At 60.9% G+C, this 15,995-nt stretch overlaps 1 protein-coding gene across 1 annotated transcript in view; it reads right to left on the reverse strand.

The window, feature by feature from the left end:
* Positions 1–230: 230 nt before the first annotated feature.
* Positions 231–15,995, reverse strand: part of INTS3 (integrator complex subunit 3) — a 45,232-nt gene continuing 29,467 nt past the window's right edge. Inside the window, exons 15-31 of the mRNA XM_075261209.1 lie at positions 13,248–13,379; positions 12,848–12,977; positions 12,716–12,770; positions 12,568–12,638; positions 12,503–12,535; positions 12,382–12,426; positions 12,183–12,302; positions 11,943–12,096; positions 11,790–11,858; positions 11,575–11,650; positions 11,345–11,458; positions 11,214–11,262; positions 5,521–5,688; positions 5,229–5,329; positions 4,958–5,030; positions 4,703–4,856; positions 231–563 (exon numbers count right to left, since the gene is read on the reverse strand). Coding sequence (XP_075117310.1) covers positions 486–563; positions 4,703–4,856; positions 4,958–5,030; positions 5,229–5,329; positions 5,521–5,688; positions 11,214–11,262; positions 11,345–11,458; positions 11,575–11,650; positions 11,790–11,858; positions 11,943–12,096; positions 12,183–12,302; positions 12,382–12,426; positions 12,503–12,535; positions 12,568–12,638; positions 12,716–12,770; positions 12,848–12,977; positions 13,248–13,379 — 1,622 coding nt within the window. The 3' untranslated portion in view covers positions 231–485. The remainder of the gene's footprint in view (positions 564–4,702; positions 4,857–4,957; positions 5,031–5,228; positions 5,330–5,520; positions 5,689–11,213; positions 11,263–11,344; positions 11,459–11,574; positions 11,651–11,789; positions 11,859–11,942; positions 12,097–12,182; positions 12,303–12,381; positions 12,427–12,502; positions 12,536–12,567; positions 12,639–12,715; positions 12,771–12,847; positions 12,978–13,247; positions 13,380–15,995) is intronic.

Consider the following 15,995-nt stretch of genomic DNA (forward strand, 5'->3'; position numbering starts at 1 on the left):
TAAGGGGGCGGAGCTCATGTCTGATCACGTCATTATATCAGTGATGTCACTAAGGGGGCGGGGCTGTGACAACCTCTCAGACATGATGTATACAGCTGGTTGTCAGTAGTAATAGATGTACAGATCTCTTGTCTGATCACTTTATTGCTGTATGCCTGCCCTGCAGTCCTCTGTGCTGCTGTGGGCCCTCTTAGGGGTGCTGGGTATGAGTAGACAGCTGGGGTCCGGGTATCAGGAATCCTTTTATTTGTGTTTTAAAATATTTATTTTCTTATAAAATGCGTTTGGCGCGGCGTTTCGGCCCGGAGACAATTATTTACAGTTCAGTAAGAAAATATGAGATTTGCTTCAGTATAAAGATCCGGCCCCGTGTCTGTGGGGGAGGGGCACTTGCAGGGCCCCCGGGGCCCGATCTCTGAAGAGTTAAGGTGGCGACTGTCCGATTTACACTGAAGAACAAAGGCGAGAGTCACATGTGGCGCTGATCAGTCACTGTCTGAGCCCACGGCCGCAGAGCCCTTCCGCTTCCTCTTTGTAGGTTTTGGCTTAGTGTCTTCCTCCTCCTGTTACCATCAAACAGACAACGGTTATTGTTCATACCACGCACTCCCATCATCCTCTCTATCCCCGCCCGGCCGCAGTCCCTCCCCTAGTATCTCCTCCCTAGGCCGCAGTCCCTCCCCTAGTATCTCCTCCTCACTAGGCCGCAGTCCCTCCCCTAGTATCTCCTCCTCGCCAGGCCGCAGTCCCTCCCCTAGTATCTCCTCCCTAGGCCGCAGTCCCTCCCCTAGTATCTCCTCCTCACTAGGCCGCAGTCCCTCCCCTAGTATCTCCTCCTCGCCAGGCCGCAGTCCCTCCCCTAGTATCTCCTCCCCGCCAGGCCGCAGTCCCTCCCCTAGTATCTCCTCCTCGCCAGGCCGCAGTCCCTCCCCTAGTATCTCCTCCTCGCCAGGCCGCAGTCCCTCCCCTAGTATCTCCTCCTCGCCAGGCCGCAGTCCCTCCCCTAGTATCTCCTCATCGCCAGGCCGCAGTCCCTCCCCTAGTATCTCCTCCTCGCCCGGCCGCAGTCCCTCCCCTAGTATCTCCTCCTCGCCCGGCCGCAGTCCCTCCCCTAGTATCTCCTCCTCGCTAGGCCGCAGTCCCTCCCCTAGTATCTCCTCATCGCCAGGCCGCAGTCCCTCCCCTAGTATCTCCTCCCCGCCAGGCCGCAGTCCCTCCCCTAGTATCTCCTCCTCGCTAGGCCGCAGTCCCTCCCCTAGTATCTCCTCCTCGCTAGGCCGCAGTCCCTCCCCTAGTATCTCCTCCTCGCCAGGCCGCAGTCCCTCCCCTAGTATCTCCTCCTCGCTAGGCCGCAGTCCCTCCCCTAGTATCTCCTCATCGCCAGGCCGCAGTCCCTCCCCTAGTATCTCCTCCTCGCCAGGCCGCAGTCCCTCCCCTAGTATCTCCTCCTCGCCAGGCCGCAGTCCCTCCCCTAGTATCTCCTCCTCGCCAGGCCGCAGTCCCTCCCCTAGTATCTTCTCCTCGCTAGGCCGCAGTCCCTCCCCTAGTATCTCCTCCCCGCCAGGCCGCAGTCCCTCCCCTAGTATCTCCTCCCCGCCAGGCCGCAGTCCCTCCCCTAGTATCTTCTCCTCGCTAGGCCGCAGTCCCTCCCCTAGTATCTCCTCCTCGCTAGGCCGCAGTCCCTCCCCTAGTATCTCCTCCTCGCCAGGCCGCAGTCCCTCCCCTAGTATCTCCTCAGTAGGCCGCAGTCCCTCCCCTAGTATCTCCTCCTCCCTAGGCCGCAGTCCCTCCCCTAGTATCTCCTCCTCGCTAGGCCGCAGTCCCTCCCCTAGTATCTCCTCCTCCCTAGGCCGCAGTCCCTCCCCTAGTATCTCCTCCTCCCTAGGCCGCAGTCCCTCCCCTAGTATCTCCTCCTCGCTAGGCCGCAGTCCCTCCCCTAGTATCTCCTCCTCGCTAGGCCGCAGTCCCTCCCCTAGTATCTCCTCAGTAGGCCGCAGTCCCTCCCCTAGTATCTCCTCCTCACTAGGCCGCAGTCCCTCCCCTAGTATCTCCTCCTCGCCAGGCCGCAGTCCCTCCCCTAGTATCTCCTCAGTAGGCCGCAGTCCCTCCCCTAGTATCTCCTCCTCGCTAGGCCGCAGTCCCTCCCCTAGTATCTCCTCCTCGCTAGGCCGCAGTCCCTCCCCTAGTATCTCCTCCCCGCCAGGCCGCAGTCCCTCCCCTAGTATCTCCTCCTCGCTAGGCCGCAGTCCCTCCCCTAGTATCTCCTCCTCGCTAGGCTGCAGTCCCTCCCCTAGTATCTCCTCAGTAGGCCGCAGTCCCTCCCCTAGTATCTCCTCCTCGCCAGGCCGCAGTCCCTCCCCTAGTATCTCCTCCTCGCTAGGCTGCAGTCCCTCCCCTAGTATCTCCTCAGTAGGCCGCAGTCCCTCCCCTAGTATCTCCTCCTCGCCAGGCCGCAGTCCCTCCCCTAGTATCTCCTCCTCGCCAGGCCGCAGTCCCTCCCCTAGTATCTCCTCCTCGCTAGGCCGCAGTCCCTCCCCTAGTATCTCCTCATCGCCCGGCCGCAGTCCCTCCCCTAGTATCTCCTCCTCGCCAGGCCGCAGTCCCTCCCCTAGTATCTCCTCCTCACTAGGCTGCAGTCCCTCCCCTAGTATCTCCTCATCGCCCGGCCGCAGTCCCTCCCCTAGTATCTCCTCCTCGCCAGGCCGCAGTCCCTCCCCTAGTATCTCCTCCTCGCCAGGCCGCAGTCCCTCCCCTAGTATCTCCTCCCCGCCAGGCCGCAGTCCCTCCCCTAGTATCTCCTCCTCGCCAGGCCGCAGTCCCTCCCCTAGTATCTCCTCCTCGCCAGGCCGCAGTCCCTCCCCTAGTATCTCCTCCTCCCTAGGCCGCAGTCCCTCCCCTAGTATCTCCTCCTCGCCAGGCCGCAGTCCCTCCCCTAGTATCTCCTCCCCGCCAGGCCGCAGTCCCTCCCCTAGTATCTCCTCCTCGCTAGGCCGCAGTCCCTCCCCTAGTATCTCCTCCTCGCTAGGCTGCAGTCCCTCCCCTAGTATCTCCTCATCGCCCGGCCGCAGTCCCTCCCCTAGTATCTCCTCCTCGCCAGGCCGCAGTCCCCCCAGTCTCTCCACATTAGGCCGCAGTCTGTCCCACCAGTCTCTCTACACTAGGCCACAGTCCCTTCCCAGTCTCTCCTCGCTAGGCCGCAATCTCTCCTCGCTAGGCCGCAATCTCTCCTCGCTAGGCCGCAATCTCTCCTCGCTAGGCCGCAGTCTCTCCTCACTAGTCCGCACTAGGCCGCAGTCTCTACTCACTAAGCCGCAGTCCCTCTCCAGTCTCTCCGCACTAGGCCACAGTCGGTCCCCAGTCTCTCTGCACTAGGCCGCAGTCCCTCCCCAGTTTCTCTGCACTAGGTCGCAGCCTGTCCCCGCATTCTGTCCTCACTAGGCCGCAGTCTGTCCCGTCTCTCTGCACTAGGCCGCTGTCCCTCCCCAGTCTCTCCACACTAGGTCACAGTCTGTCCCCGCATTCTGTCCTCACTAGGCCACAGTCCCTCCCCAGTCTCTTCCTGCTAGGCAGCAGTCTCTCCACACTAGGCCGCAGTCTCTCTGCACTAGGCCGCAGTCTGTCCACACATTCTGTCCTCACTAGGCTGCAGTCCCTCCCCAGTCTCTCTGCACTAGGCCGCAGTCTGTCCACACATTCTGTCCTCACTAGGCCGCAGTCCCTCCCCAGTCTCTCTGCACTAGGCCGCCGTCCCTCCCCAGTCTCTTCCTGCTAGGCCGCAGTCTCTCCACACTAGGCCGCAGTCTGTCCACACATTCTGTCCTCACTAGGCCGCAGTCCCTCCCCAGTCTCTCTGCACTAGGCCGCAGTCCCTCCCCAGTCTCTCTGCACTAGGCCGCAGTCCCTCCCTAGTCTCTCTGCACTAGGCCGCAGTCCCTCCCCAGTCTCTCTGCACTAGGCCGCAGTCCCTCCCCAGTCTCTCCGCACTAGGCCGCAGCCTGTCCCCGCAGTCTCTCCACACTAGGCCGCAGTCCCTCCCCAGTCTCTCTGCACTAGGCCGCAGCCTGTCCCCGCAGTCTCTCCACACTAGGCCGCAGTCCCTCCCCAGTCTCTCTGCACTAGGCCGCAGTCCCTCCCCAGTCTCTCTGCACTAGGCCGCAGCCTGTCCCCGCAGTCTCTCCACACTAGGCCACAGTCCCTCCCCAGTCTCTCTGCACTAGGCCGCAGCCTGTCCCCGCAGTCTCTCCACACTAGGCCGCAGTCCCTCCCCAGTCTCTCTGCACTAGGCCGCAGTCCCTCCCCAGTCTCTCTGCACTAGGCCGCAGCCTGTCCCCGCAGTCTCTCCACACTAGGCCGCAGTCCCTCCCCAGTCTCTCTGCACTAGGCCGCAGCCTGTCCCCGCAGTCTCTCCACACTAGGCCGCAGTCCCTCCCCAGTCTCTCTGCACTAGGCCGCAGCCTGTCCCCGCAGTCTCTCCACACTAGGCCGCAGTCCCTCCCCAGTCTCTCCACACTAGGCCGCAGTCCCTCCCCAGTCTCTCTGCACTAGGCCGCAGCCTGTCCCCGCAGTCTCTCCACACTAGGCCGCAGTCCCTCCCCAGTCTCTCTGCACTAGGCCGCAGTCCCTCCCCAGTCTCTCTGCACTAGGCCGCAGCCTGTCCCCGCATTCTCTCCGCACTAGGCTGCTGTCCCTCCCCAGTGCTCACAGAGGCGCTGCTGGATGCAGACTCTTCCTCGGTGTTGGTGGGCTGTGCGGTGTTCTTCCTGCTGCGAGGACTGGTCATGGGGCCCTTCCGTCTGCTCTTGGGAGGTTTCGTTGAGTCTTCATACTCCTCTGCCAGTGAGAACAGGTCACTAAACCTAAAGAACACAAAGATCTGTGACCACCGAAATCTAAGGTGTGGTGTGAGGAGGCGCCTGGTGCCGTCCCCTGCGCTGTGTGGGTGTCATGTGGCACTTACTTCATCTTGTGCGCCTCGTCACAGCTGGCCTGGACATGCTGTAGCGCCTGCAGGATCGGCGTCTGGCTGAAAACTGGTAAGAGGAGCTGGTTATGAAGCAGTGAGCCCAAGTCCGTACCCCCCTCCCCCCCACCCCTCATATTACAGGCAGGGGCTGTGCCGACCCCTACTCTGCAGAGTGACATGGAGAGGATAAGAACATGCTGCGTGCAGTACTGCAATCTGAGCAGCAGGTGGCGGCAGAGGTGCACATAACATGGCGGCTACTCACAGTTCTGCTTGGTGTTGGAAAGGTTGAGCCGCAGGTTATCCAAGTGCTCCAAGATCTGCTCCAGGGTCAGCTGTGCCAACTTACTGCTCGAGCTCCGCAGGCTGCCGAAACACAAGACACCGGAGTCAGCAGAGACCCCACACCCAGCCCTGCAGAACAGCTCCTATACATGGACTGCGGGGGGAGAGGAGGCGGTCTGGGTGAGGTTATACCCCCTAGTGGGTACGAGGGCAGCTATGACAGTGCTCACAATATGGGGGGGCCCTGACTACGCAGGGGGTGTCGGCCTCACCTCTGGCGCTTGCGGGGCAGGCTGTTGTTCTTGATGAGCAGGGACTTTATGTGCTCGGCCAGGGGGTCGTCGTGTTTCAGGCACCAGTGGCGCAGGATGCTGGTGGTGAACTGGTCATCGGGGTGGTAGGGGCGGCTCAGAACCATCTTTACCATTTCTTCTGTAGGCCTGAAGGGGGCAGAAGCAGTGAGAAGAATAAATAATGTGCCCCCCACCCACCATTGTCCTGTCCCCCTGCTCTCGCGCCCCCCCCCCCGCCATCTTCCTGCCCCCTTGCTCTCGCCCCCCCTCTGCCATCTTCCTGCCCCCTTGTTCTCCCCTCTGCCATCTTCCTGCCCCCTTGTTCTCCCCTCTCCCATCTTCCTGCCCCCTTGTTCTCCCCTCCCCCCTCTGCCATCTTCCTGCCCCCTTGCTCACCCCCCTCTGCCATCTTCCTGCCCCCTTGTTCTCCCCTCCCCCCTCTGCCATCTTCCTGCCCCCTTGCTCACCCCCCCTCTGCCATCTTCCTGCCCCCTTGCTCACCCCCCTCTGCCATCTTCCTGCCCCCTTGCTCACCCCCCTCTGCCATCTTCCTGCCCCCTTGTTCACCCCCCTCTGCCATCTTCCTGCCCCCTTGTTCTCCCCTCTCCCATCTTCCTGCCCCCTTGTTCTCCCCTCTCCCATCTTCCTGCCCCCTTGTTCTCCCCTCCCCCCTCTGCCATCTTCCTGCCCCCTTGCTCTCCCCCCCTCTGCCATCTTCCTGCCCCCTTGCTCTCCCCTCCTCTGCCATCTTCCTGCCCCCTTGCTCTCCCCTCCTCTGCCATCTTCCTGCCCCCTTGCTCTCCCCTCCTCTGCCATCTTCCTGCCCCCTTGCTCTCCCCTCCTCTGCCATCTTCCTGCCCCCTTGCTCTCCCCTCCTCTGCCATCTTCCTGCCCCCTTGCTCTCCCCCCATCTGCCATCTTCCTGCCCCCTTGCTCTCCCCCCATCTGCCATCTTCCTGCCCCCTTGATCTCCCCCCATCTGCCATCTTCCTGCCCCCTTGATCTCCCCCCATCTGCCATCTTCCTGCCCCCTTGCTCTCCCCTCCTTTGCCATCTTCCTGCCCCCTTGCTCTCCCCTCCTCTGCCATCTTCCTGCCCCCTTGCTCTCCCCTCCTCTGCCATCTTCCTGCCCCCTTGCTCTCCCCTCCTCTGCCATCTTCCTGCCCCCTTGCTCTCCCCTCCTCTGCCATCTTCCTGCCCCCTTGCTCTCCCCCCCGCCATCTTCCTGCCCCCTTGCTCTCCCCTCCTCTGCCATCTTCCTGCCCCCTTGCTCTCCCCTCCTCTGCCATCTTCCTGCCCCCTTGCTCTCCCCTCCTCTGCCATCTTCCTGCCCCCTTGCTCTCCCCTCCTCTGCCATCTTCCTGCCCCCTTGCTCTCCCCCCCGCCATCTTCCTGCCCCCTTGCTCTCCCCTCCTTTGCCATCTTCCTGCCCCCTTGCTCTCCCCCCTCTGCCATCTTCCTGCCCCCTTGCTCTCCCCTCCTCTGCCATCTTCCTGCCCCCTTGCTCTCCCCTCCTCTGCCATCTTCCTGCCCCCTTGCTCTCCCCTCCTCTGCCATCTTCCTGCCCCCTTGCTCTCCCCCCATCTGCCATCTTCCTGCCCCCTTGCTCTCCCCTCCTCCCCCCCTCTGCCATCTTCCTGCCCCCTTGCTCTCACCTCCTTCCCCCCTCTGCCATCTTCCTGCCCCCTTGCTCTCCCCTCCTCTGCCATCTTCCTGCCCCCTTGCTCTCCCCTCCTCTGCCATCTTCCTGCCCCCTTGCTCTCCCCCCTGCCATCTTCCTGCCCCCTTGCTCTCACCTCCTTCCCCCCCTCTGCCATCTTCCTGCCCCCTTGCTCTCCCCCCCCTCTGCCATCTTCCTGCCCCCTTGCTCTCACCTCCTTCCCCCCCTCTGCCATCTTCCTGCCCCCTTGCTCTCCCCCCCCTCTGCCATCTTCCTGCCCCCTTGCTCTCCCCCCCTCTGCCATCTTCCTGCCCCCTTGCTCTCCCCCCCTCTGCCATCTTCCTGCCCCCTTGCTCTCCCCCCTCTGCCATCTTCCTGCCCCCTTGCTCTCCCCCCTCTGCCATCTTCCTGCCCCCTTGCCCTCCCTTCCTCTGCCATCTTCCTGCCCCCTTGCTCTCCCCTCCCCCCCCTCTGCCATCTTCCTGCCTCCTTGCTCTCCCCTCCCCCCTTGCTCTCCCCTCCCCTCCCCCTTGCTCTCCCCTCCTCTGCCATCTTCCTGCCCCCTTGCTCTCACCTCCCCCCCTTGCCCCCTTGCTCTCCCCTCCCCCCCCTGCCCCCTTGCTCTCCCCCCCTCTGCCATCTTCCTGCCCTCTTGCTCTCCCCTCCTCTGCCATCTTCCTGCCCCCTTACTCTCCCCCCTCTGCCATCTTCCTGCCCCCTTGCTCTCCCCTCCTCTGCCATCTTCCTGCCCCCTTGCTCTCCCCCCTCTGCCATCTTCCTGCCCCCTTGCTCTCCCCCCCTCTGCCATCTTCCTGCCCCCTTGCTCTCCCCTCCTCTGCCATCTTCCTGCCCCCTTGCTCTCCCCTCCTCTGCCATCTTCCTGCCCCCTTGCTCTCCCCCCCTCTGCCATCTTCATGCCCCCTTGCTCTCCCCTCCCCCCCCTCTGCCATCTTCCTGCCCCCTTACTCTCCCCTCCTCTGCCATCTTCCTGCCCCCTTGCTCTCCTCTGCCATCTTCCTGCCCCCTTGCTCTCCCCTTCCCCTCCTCTGCCATCTTCCTGCCCCCTTGCTCTCCCCTCCTCTGCCATCCTCCTGCCCCCTTGCTCTCCCCTCCTCTGCCATCTTCCTGCCCCCTTGCTCTCCCCCTCTGCCATCTTCCTGCCCCCTTGCTCTCCCCTCCTCTGCCATCTTCCTGCCCCCTTGCTTTCCCCCCCTCTGCCATCTTCCTGCCCCCTTGCTTTCCCCCCCTCTGCCATCTTCCTGCCCCCTTGCTTTCCCCCCCTCTGCCATCTTCCTGCCCCCTTGCTCTCCCCCCCTGCCATCTTCCTGCCCCCTTGCTCTCCCCCCCTGCCATCTTCCTGCCGCCTTGCTCTCCCCCCCTGCCATCTTCCTGCCCCCTTGCTCTCCCCCCCTCTGCCATCTTCCTGCCCCCTTGCTCTCCTCTCCCCCCCTCTCTGCCATCTTCCTGCCCCCTTGCTCTCCCCCCTCCTCTGCCATCTTCCTGCCCCCTTGCTCTCCTCTCCCCCCCTCTCTGCCATCTTCCTGCCCCCTTGCTCTCCCCCCTCCTCTGCCATCTTCCTGCCCCCTTGCTCTCCTCTCCCCCCCTCTCTGCCATCTTCCTGCCCCCTTGCTCTCCCCCCTCCTCTGCCATCTTCCTGCCCCCTTGCTCTCCTCTCCCCCCTCTCTGCCATCTTCCTGCCCCCTTGCTCTCCCCCCCTCTGCTATCTTCCTGCCCCCTTGCTCTCCTCTCCCCCCCTCTCTGCCATCTTCCTGCCCCCTTGCTCTCCCCTCCCCCCCTCTGCCATCTTCCTGCCCCCTTGCTCTCCTCTCCCCCCCTCTCTGCCATCTTCCTGCCCCCTTGCTCTCCCCCCTCCTCTGCCATCTTCCTGCCCCCTTGCTCTCCCCCCCTCTCTGCCATCTTCCTGCCCCCTTGCTCTCCTCTCCCCCCCTCTCTGCCATCTTCCTGCCCCCTTGCTCTCCTCTCCCCCCCTCTCTGCCATCTTCCTGCCCCCTTGCTCTCCCCCCTCCTCTGCCATCTTCCTGCCCCCTTGCTCTCCTCTCCCCCCCTCTCTGCCATCTTCCTGCGCCCTTGCTCTCCCCCCTCCTCTGCCATCTTCCTGCCCCCTTGCTCTCCTCTCCCCCCCTCTCTGCCATCTTCCTGCCCCCTTGCTCTCCCCTCCCCCCCTCTGCCATCTTCCTGCCCCCTTGCTCTCCTCTCCCCCCCTCTCTGCCATCTTCCTGCCCCCTTGCTCTCCCCCCTCCTCTGCCATCTTCCTGCCCCCTTGCTCTCCCCCCCTCTCTGCCATCTTCCTGCCCCCTTGCTCTCCTCTCCCCCCCTCTCTGCCATCTTCCTGCCCCCTTGTTCTCCTCTCCCCCCTCTCTGCCATCTTCCTGCCCCCTTGCTCTCCCCCCCTCTGCTATCTTCCTGCCCCCTTGCTCTCCTCTCCCCCCCTCTCTGCCATCTTCCTGCCCCCTTGCTCTCCCCTCCCCCCCTCTGCCATCTTCCTGCCCCCTTGCTCTCCCCTCCCCCCCTCTGCCATCTTCCTGCCCCCTTGCTCTCCTCTCCCCCCCTCTCTGCCATCTTCCTGCCCCCTTGCTCTCCCCCCTCCTCTGCCATCTTCCTGCCCCCTTGCTCTCCCCCCCTCTCTGCCATCTTCCTGCCCCCTTGCTCTCCTCTCCCCCCCTCTCTGCCATCTTCCTGCCCCCTTGCTCTCCTCTCCCCCCCTCTGCCATCTTCCTGCCCCCTTGCTCTCCCCTCCCCCCCTCTGCCATCTTCCTGCCCCCTTGCTCTCCCCTCCCCCCCTCTGCCATCTTCCTGCCCCCTTGTTCTCCTCTCCCCCCTCCTCTGCCATCTTCCTGCCCCCTTGCTCTCCCCCCTCTCTGCCATCTTCCTGCCCCCTTGCTCTCCTCTCCCCCCCTCTCTGCCATCTTCCTGCCCCCTTGCTCTCCCCTCCCCCCCTCTGCCATCTTCCTGCCCCCTTGCTCTCCCCTCCCCCCCTCTGCCATCTTCCTGCCCCCTTGCTCTCCCCTCCCCCCCTCTGCCATCTTCCTGCCCCCTTGTTCTCCTCTCCCCCCTCCTCTGCCATCTTCCTGCCCCCTTGCTCTCCCCCCTCTCTGCCATCTTCCTGCCCCCTTGCTCTCCTCTCCCCCCTTCTCTGCCATCTTCCTGCCCCCTTGCTCTCCCCTCCCCCCCTCTGCCATCTTCCTGCCCCCTTGCTCTCCCCTCCCCCCCTCTGCCATCTTCCTGCCCCCTTGCTCTCCCCTCCCCCCCTCTGCCATCTTCCTGCCCCCTTGTTCTCCTCTCCCCCCTCCTCTGCCATCTTCCTGCCCCCTTGCTCTCCCCCCTCTCTGCCATCTTCCTGCCCCCTTGCTCTCCTCTCCCCCCCTCTCTGCCATCTTCCTGCCCCCTTGCTCTCCCCTCCCCCCCTCTGCCATCTTCCTGCCCCCTTGCTCTCCCCTCCCCCCCTCTGCCATCTTCCTGCCCCCTTGCTCTCCCCTCCCCCCCTCTGCCATCTTCCTGCCCCCTTGTTCTCCTCTCCCCCCTCCTCTGCCATCTTCCTGCCCCCTTGCTCTCCCCCCTCTCTGCCATCTTCCTGCCCCCTTGCTCTCCCCCCTCCTCTGCCATCTTCCTGCCCCCTTGCTCTCCCCTCCTCCCCGTCTCCTCATGTATTGCCGCGCTCTTATCTCTCGGCTGCTGCCATGTCTCCTCTCCACAATAGTGGAATTCATTACAGAGCGGGCGCTGCGGCCGGCGGGTACAAAAGAGCCTCGTCCTGATAAGAGTCCGGGCTAATTACTGATTAATTGTCCTGTTTCCCCCGCTCTGGGTGAAGAGGCGCCCCCGCCCAGATAAGTGCCCGCAGCTGCACAATCACCAGCTCTAGAGAGGAGAGCGAGCGCCGTAATGCCAGCCTCAGATAGTTCTCCTCCCCCCACATATCCCAGGGGCACGGCGCCCTCCCCCCACATATCCCAGCAATGTGTCGCCCCCCTATGGATGGGCAGGTACTCACTTCTCTCGCCTCAGCTGTAGGAGCAGACAGGACAGAGCCTCGGGGTGTTCTGTAATAGACAATACAGGAGGGGGTCACAAACTATTGCTCTGACAACACAATAGCGCGCCGTCTCTGCGCCCATCACCCACCTTTATACTTGAGGTGTTGGAGGATGGGTATGATTGTCTCCAGGGGCACGTTGTGTGCCAGGAAGAGCTGCCACGTACAGTACTGCTCAAAGGTCTCCCACTCCAGGCTCTGAACTGCAAGACAAGATGGCGGCCACTGACTACTGGGGAGTGACTACAGGAAGGGGGACACTGACTATTGGGCACTGGAAGAGGGGGGCACCACCACCCCCGAGGACAGATATACTCACTGAGAATATTCAGCACCGAGTCCTTGCGGAACATCACCAGGTTCCCCATCATGACGTGACACACCAGCTCCTGCAGCTGCGCACAGAAAAGGTCTGATCAGCGAGGGCCCCATGTCCTGCTCACACAGTGGCACCACATGGGGGGGGTGTGTGAGCAGGACATGGTAAGAAGGAAGCACAGCCCAATGGAGACCCCAACTACACCCTGCTCATACCTGGGCCGAGTCGATGACGGCGACAATCATGTTGAGCAGCTCTCCGCTCCGTAGAGTCTCATCCGGAAACTGGAGGGCGAGAAGAGAGGAGGTCAGAGAGCGGCCGCCATGAGGAGGGGTCTGGGGGCGCTGAGTCAGGGTGCGGGCACTCACCTCGCTGTATATAGAGGGGGTCAGGTAGCAGAGCAGCCGCACGTCGTCCTCCTGGCACGCCTTCATGTCCATCATCAGACACGTGTGCAGATCCCCCAGCTGCGTGGCCTGAGCGAACGACTCGTACAGGTTCATCTTCCCGGCCGCCGCTTTACTGCAGTCAGAGAGGGGGAGGGTTAGTACACAGGAGCCCATGTCTGGGGGGAGGGGGGGGGGGGCTGAAGAGTGGGGCGCCCTCACCTGGCCTTCAGGTAGTACAGCAGGTGGTAGCCGATCTTGGGCTGCTTCTGGTAGAGTTCAGACAGCAGGTCCAGCAGCAGCGAGAAGCCATTACTGTCCTCCTGCATCTGGATCAGGTTCCTGCAAAGACACGACAAGTCAGCTGTGGGGTCTGGAGGGGTCGCAGGGCGGGGGTGGAGAGGGGGAACAGAGCACTGACCTGAATATTAGGTAGAGGGGCTTCCCCACCGACTCCTCCAGGGACCTGACAATGAAAACATGAGAGTCAATGCTAAGCCCGGGATGTGGAGCAATGATGGCCGCTGGCTCGGCTGACTTACTCCTCGGTGATCTCCTCTGGGAGGACCTCGCCCCGGAAATGTCCCTTGAAGAGCTCCTGGAGACACGGAAATGTCCCTTGAAGAGCTCCTGGAGACAGGACGCCAGCACCGACAGCTGCTCAGAGTCAAAGTCGTCCTGAGGAAGGGGGTGCAGCGCGGTTAGTCCTGATGGCATCATCGGCACGTTACACCCCCACCCCGGACATCACTCACCTCCAGTATCTGCTCCACAATGTCCTGCATCAGCTCACACTGCGACTCCATGTCACTGCAACACAAGCGCCCCCATCAGTTAGCAGGCAGGGGAGGGTCACTACACTATCTGGGGGCCACAGCACTACCTACCTCTCCTTCTGCAGGGCCACCACCTTCTCCCTCAGCGGCTCCTCCAGCTGCTCCAGATATGGGGTGATGTCCACCGGCTCCTCGATGATCGGCTCTTTGATGGGGTGGAAGCGAAACTCCCTCTTCTTCCCTGCGAGGTGGAGACGGAGGATGAGGAGGATTACTGAGGGGTACACAGGGGACGGAGCACTGCCCAAATCTAGAGGGGACACCAGACGTGTACTAGAGGAGGGGGGAGTAGACCGGTCTAATGACTCCGGCCCCAGGGAACTCCAGGGCCCGGTGTGGGATCTGAACGTAGGACAGAACTTTTATAATTGATGCAAACCCAGTAGAGATGTGCGGCCGATCTCTGGGGGGACTACAACTCCCACAATGCCCTGAGCGCGGCCAGCTTTACCATTGTCAGCACTTTTGCTGTTCATCTCTTCGTCGTCATCACTGAAGGCGGCCTCAGCCGTGTCGTAGCAGCTCTCGTCCTTGTCCGCAAGACTGTTCTCGATCTCCATGGACGCCGGCTCCTCGGCCTTTACTGGGGAGAGCAAGGAGGGTAAAAGTGTCAGTGAGGTCACCAGGGGGCGGAGCTGTGACAACAATATATCAGTGATGTCAGTAACAAGGGGCGGAGCTGTGACAACAATATATCAGTGATGTCAGTAACAAGGGGCGGAGCTGTGACAACCTCTCAGACATGATATATACAGGCTGGTTGTCAGTAACAGAGGGCGGGGCTGTGACAACCTCTCAGACATGGTATATACAGGCTGGTTGTCAGTAACAGGGGGCGGGGCTGTGACTACCTCCCAGACATGATATATACAGGCTGGTTGTCAGTAACAGAGGGCGGGGCTGTGACAACCTCTCAGACATGATATATACAGGCTGGTTGTCAGTAACAGAGGGCGGGGCTGTGACTACCTCTCAGACATGGTATATACAGGCTGGTTGTCAGTAACAGAGGGCGGGGCTGTGACAACCTCTCAGACATGATATATACAGCTGGTTGTCAGTAACAGAGGGCGGGGCTGTGACTACCTCTCAGACATGGTATATACAGGCTGGTTGTCAGTAACAGGGGGCGGGGCTGTGACTACCTCTCAGACATGATATATACAGGCTGGTTGTCAGTAACAGAGGGCGGGGCTGTGACAACCTCTCAGACATGATATATACAGGCTGGTTGTCAGTAACAGAGGGCGGGGCTGTGACTACCTCTCAGACATGATATATACAGGCTGGTTGTCAGTAACAGAGGGCGGGGCTGTGACAACCTCTCAGACATGGTATATACAGGCTGGTTGTCAGTAGTAACAGATGACTAGCTGTACTGTAGTATAAGGTGTGCGGATGTCATACAGAGACACCAGCAGGCGTTGCGCTTGCTCTGGGGGACGCTCCGCACCCTCCATGTGTAATGATCATTAGTGTGATGAGTACAGATAATGATTCCCCCGGCAGAAGATTCTGGTAGAAGACAAAGCAGGAATGACAAAGATAAGAATGTGATGAGAGAAAGCCAAGGAAGAGCGACAGCCAGCGACATTCTCTCCCGATCCCCCACATACACGCACACTTAGCTCAGCCGGGCATGTATGTGCAGGAAGTCACAAGAAGACCCTTCTGTCAATAGACAACATTGCTTAGTAGAAGCCATCTAATGTGGCGGGGGGTCCTCCTGACATCAAACTGGGGGAAAGGACCTGAGGATAAAGGGACGGGCAAAGAGAAGAGCCTAATGGGACGGGTAAAGAGAAGAGCCTAGTGGGACGGGTAAAGAGAAGAGCCTAATGGGACGGGTAAAGAGAAGAGCCTAATGGGACAGGCAATAGAGAAGAGCCTAATGGGACGGGTAAAGAGAAGAGCCTAATGGGACGGGTAAAGAGAAGAGCCTAATGGGACAGGCAATAGAGAAGAGCCTAATGGGACGGGCAAAGAGAAGAGCCTAATGGGACAGGCAAAGAGAAGAGCCTAATGCGACGGGCAAAGAGAAGAGCCTAATGGGACAGGCAAAGAGAAGAGCCTAATGGGACGGGCAAAGAGAAGAGCTTAATGGGACAGGCAAAGAGAAGAGCCTAATGGGACAGGCAAAGAGAAGAGCCTAATGGGACAGGCAAAGAGAAGAGCCTAATGGGACAGGCAAAGAGAAGAGCCTAATGGGACAGGCAAAGAGAAGAGCCTAATGGGACAGGCAAAGAGAAGAGCCTAATGGGACGGGTAAAGAGAAGAGCCTAAAGGGACAGGTAAAGAGAAGAGCCTAAAGGGACAGGTAAAGAGAAGAGCCTAATGGGACGGGTAAAGAGAAGAGCCTAATGGGACGGGCAAAAGAGAAGAGCCTAATGGGACGGGCAAAGAGAAGAGCCTAATGGGACGGGCAAAGAGAAGAGCCTAATGGGACGGGCAAAGAGAAGAGCCTAATGGGACGGGCAAAGAGAAGAGCCTAATGGGACAGGCAATAGAGAAGAGCCTAATGGGACGGGCAAAGAGAAGAGCCTAATGGGACGGGCAAAGAGAAGAGCCTAATGGGACGGGTAAAGAGAAGAGCCTAGTGGGACGGGTAAAGAGAAGAGCCTAATGGGACGGGTAAAGAGAAGAGCCTAATGGGACAGGCAATAGAGAAGAGCCTAATGGGACGGGTAAAGAGAAGAGCCTAATGGGACGGGTAAAGAGAAGAGCCTAATGGGACAGGCAATAGAGAAGAGCCTAATGGGACGGGCAAAGAGAAGAGCCTAATGGGACAGGCAAAGAGAAGAGCCTAATGCGACGGGCAAAGAGAAGAGCCTAATGGGACAGGCAAAGAGAAGAGCCTAATGGGACGGGCAAAGAGAAGAGCTTAATGGGACAGGCAAAGAGAAGAGCCTAATGGGACAGGCAAAGAGAAGAGCCTAATGGGACAGGCAAAGAGAAGAGCCTAATGGGACAGGCAAAGAGAAGAGCCTAATGGGACAGGCAAAGAGAAGAGCCTAATGGGACGGGTAAAGAGAAGAGCCTAAAGGGACAGGTAAAGAGAAGAGCCTAATGGGACGGGTAAAGAGAAGAGCCTAATGGGACGGGCAAAAGAGAAGAGCCTAATGGGACGGGCAAAGAGAAGAGCCTAATGGGACGGGCAAAGAGAAGAGCCTAATGGGACGGGCAAAGAGAAGAGCCTAAT

The sequence above is a fragment of the Leptodactylus fuscus genome, assembly GCF_031893055.1.
Source record: "Leptodactylus fuscus isolate aLepFus1 chromosome 7 unlocalized genomic scaffold, aLepFus1.hap2 SUPER_7_unloc_1, whole genome shotgun sequence".
Lineage (NCBI taxonomy): Eukaryota > Metazoa > Chordata > Amphibia > Anura > Leptodactylidae > Leptodactylus > Leptodactylus fuscus.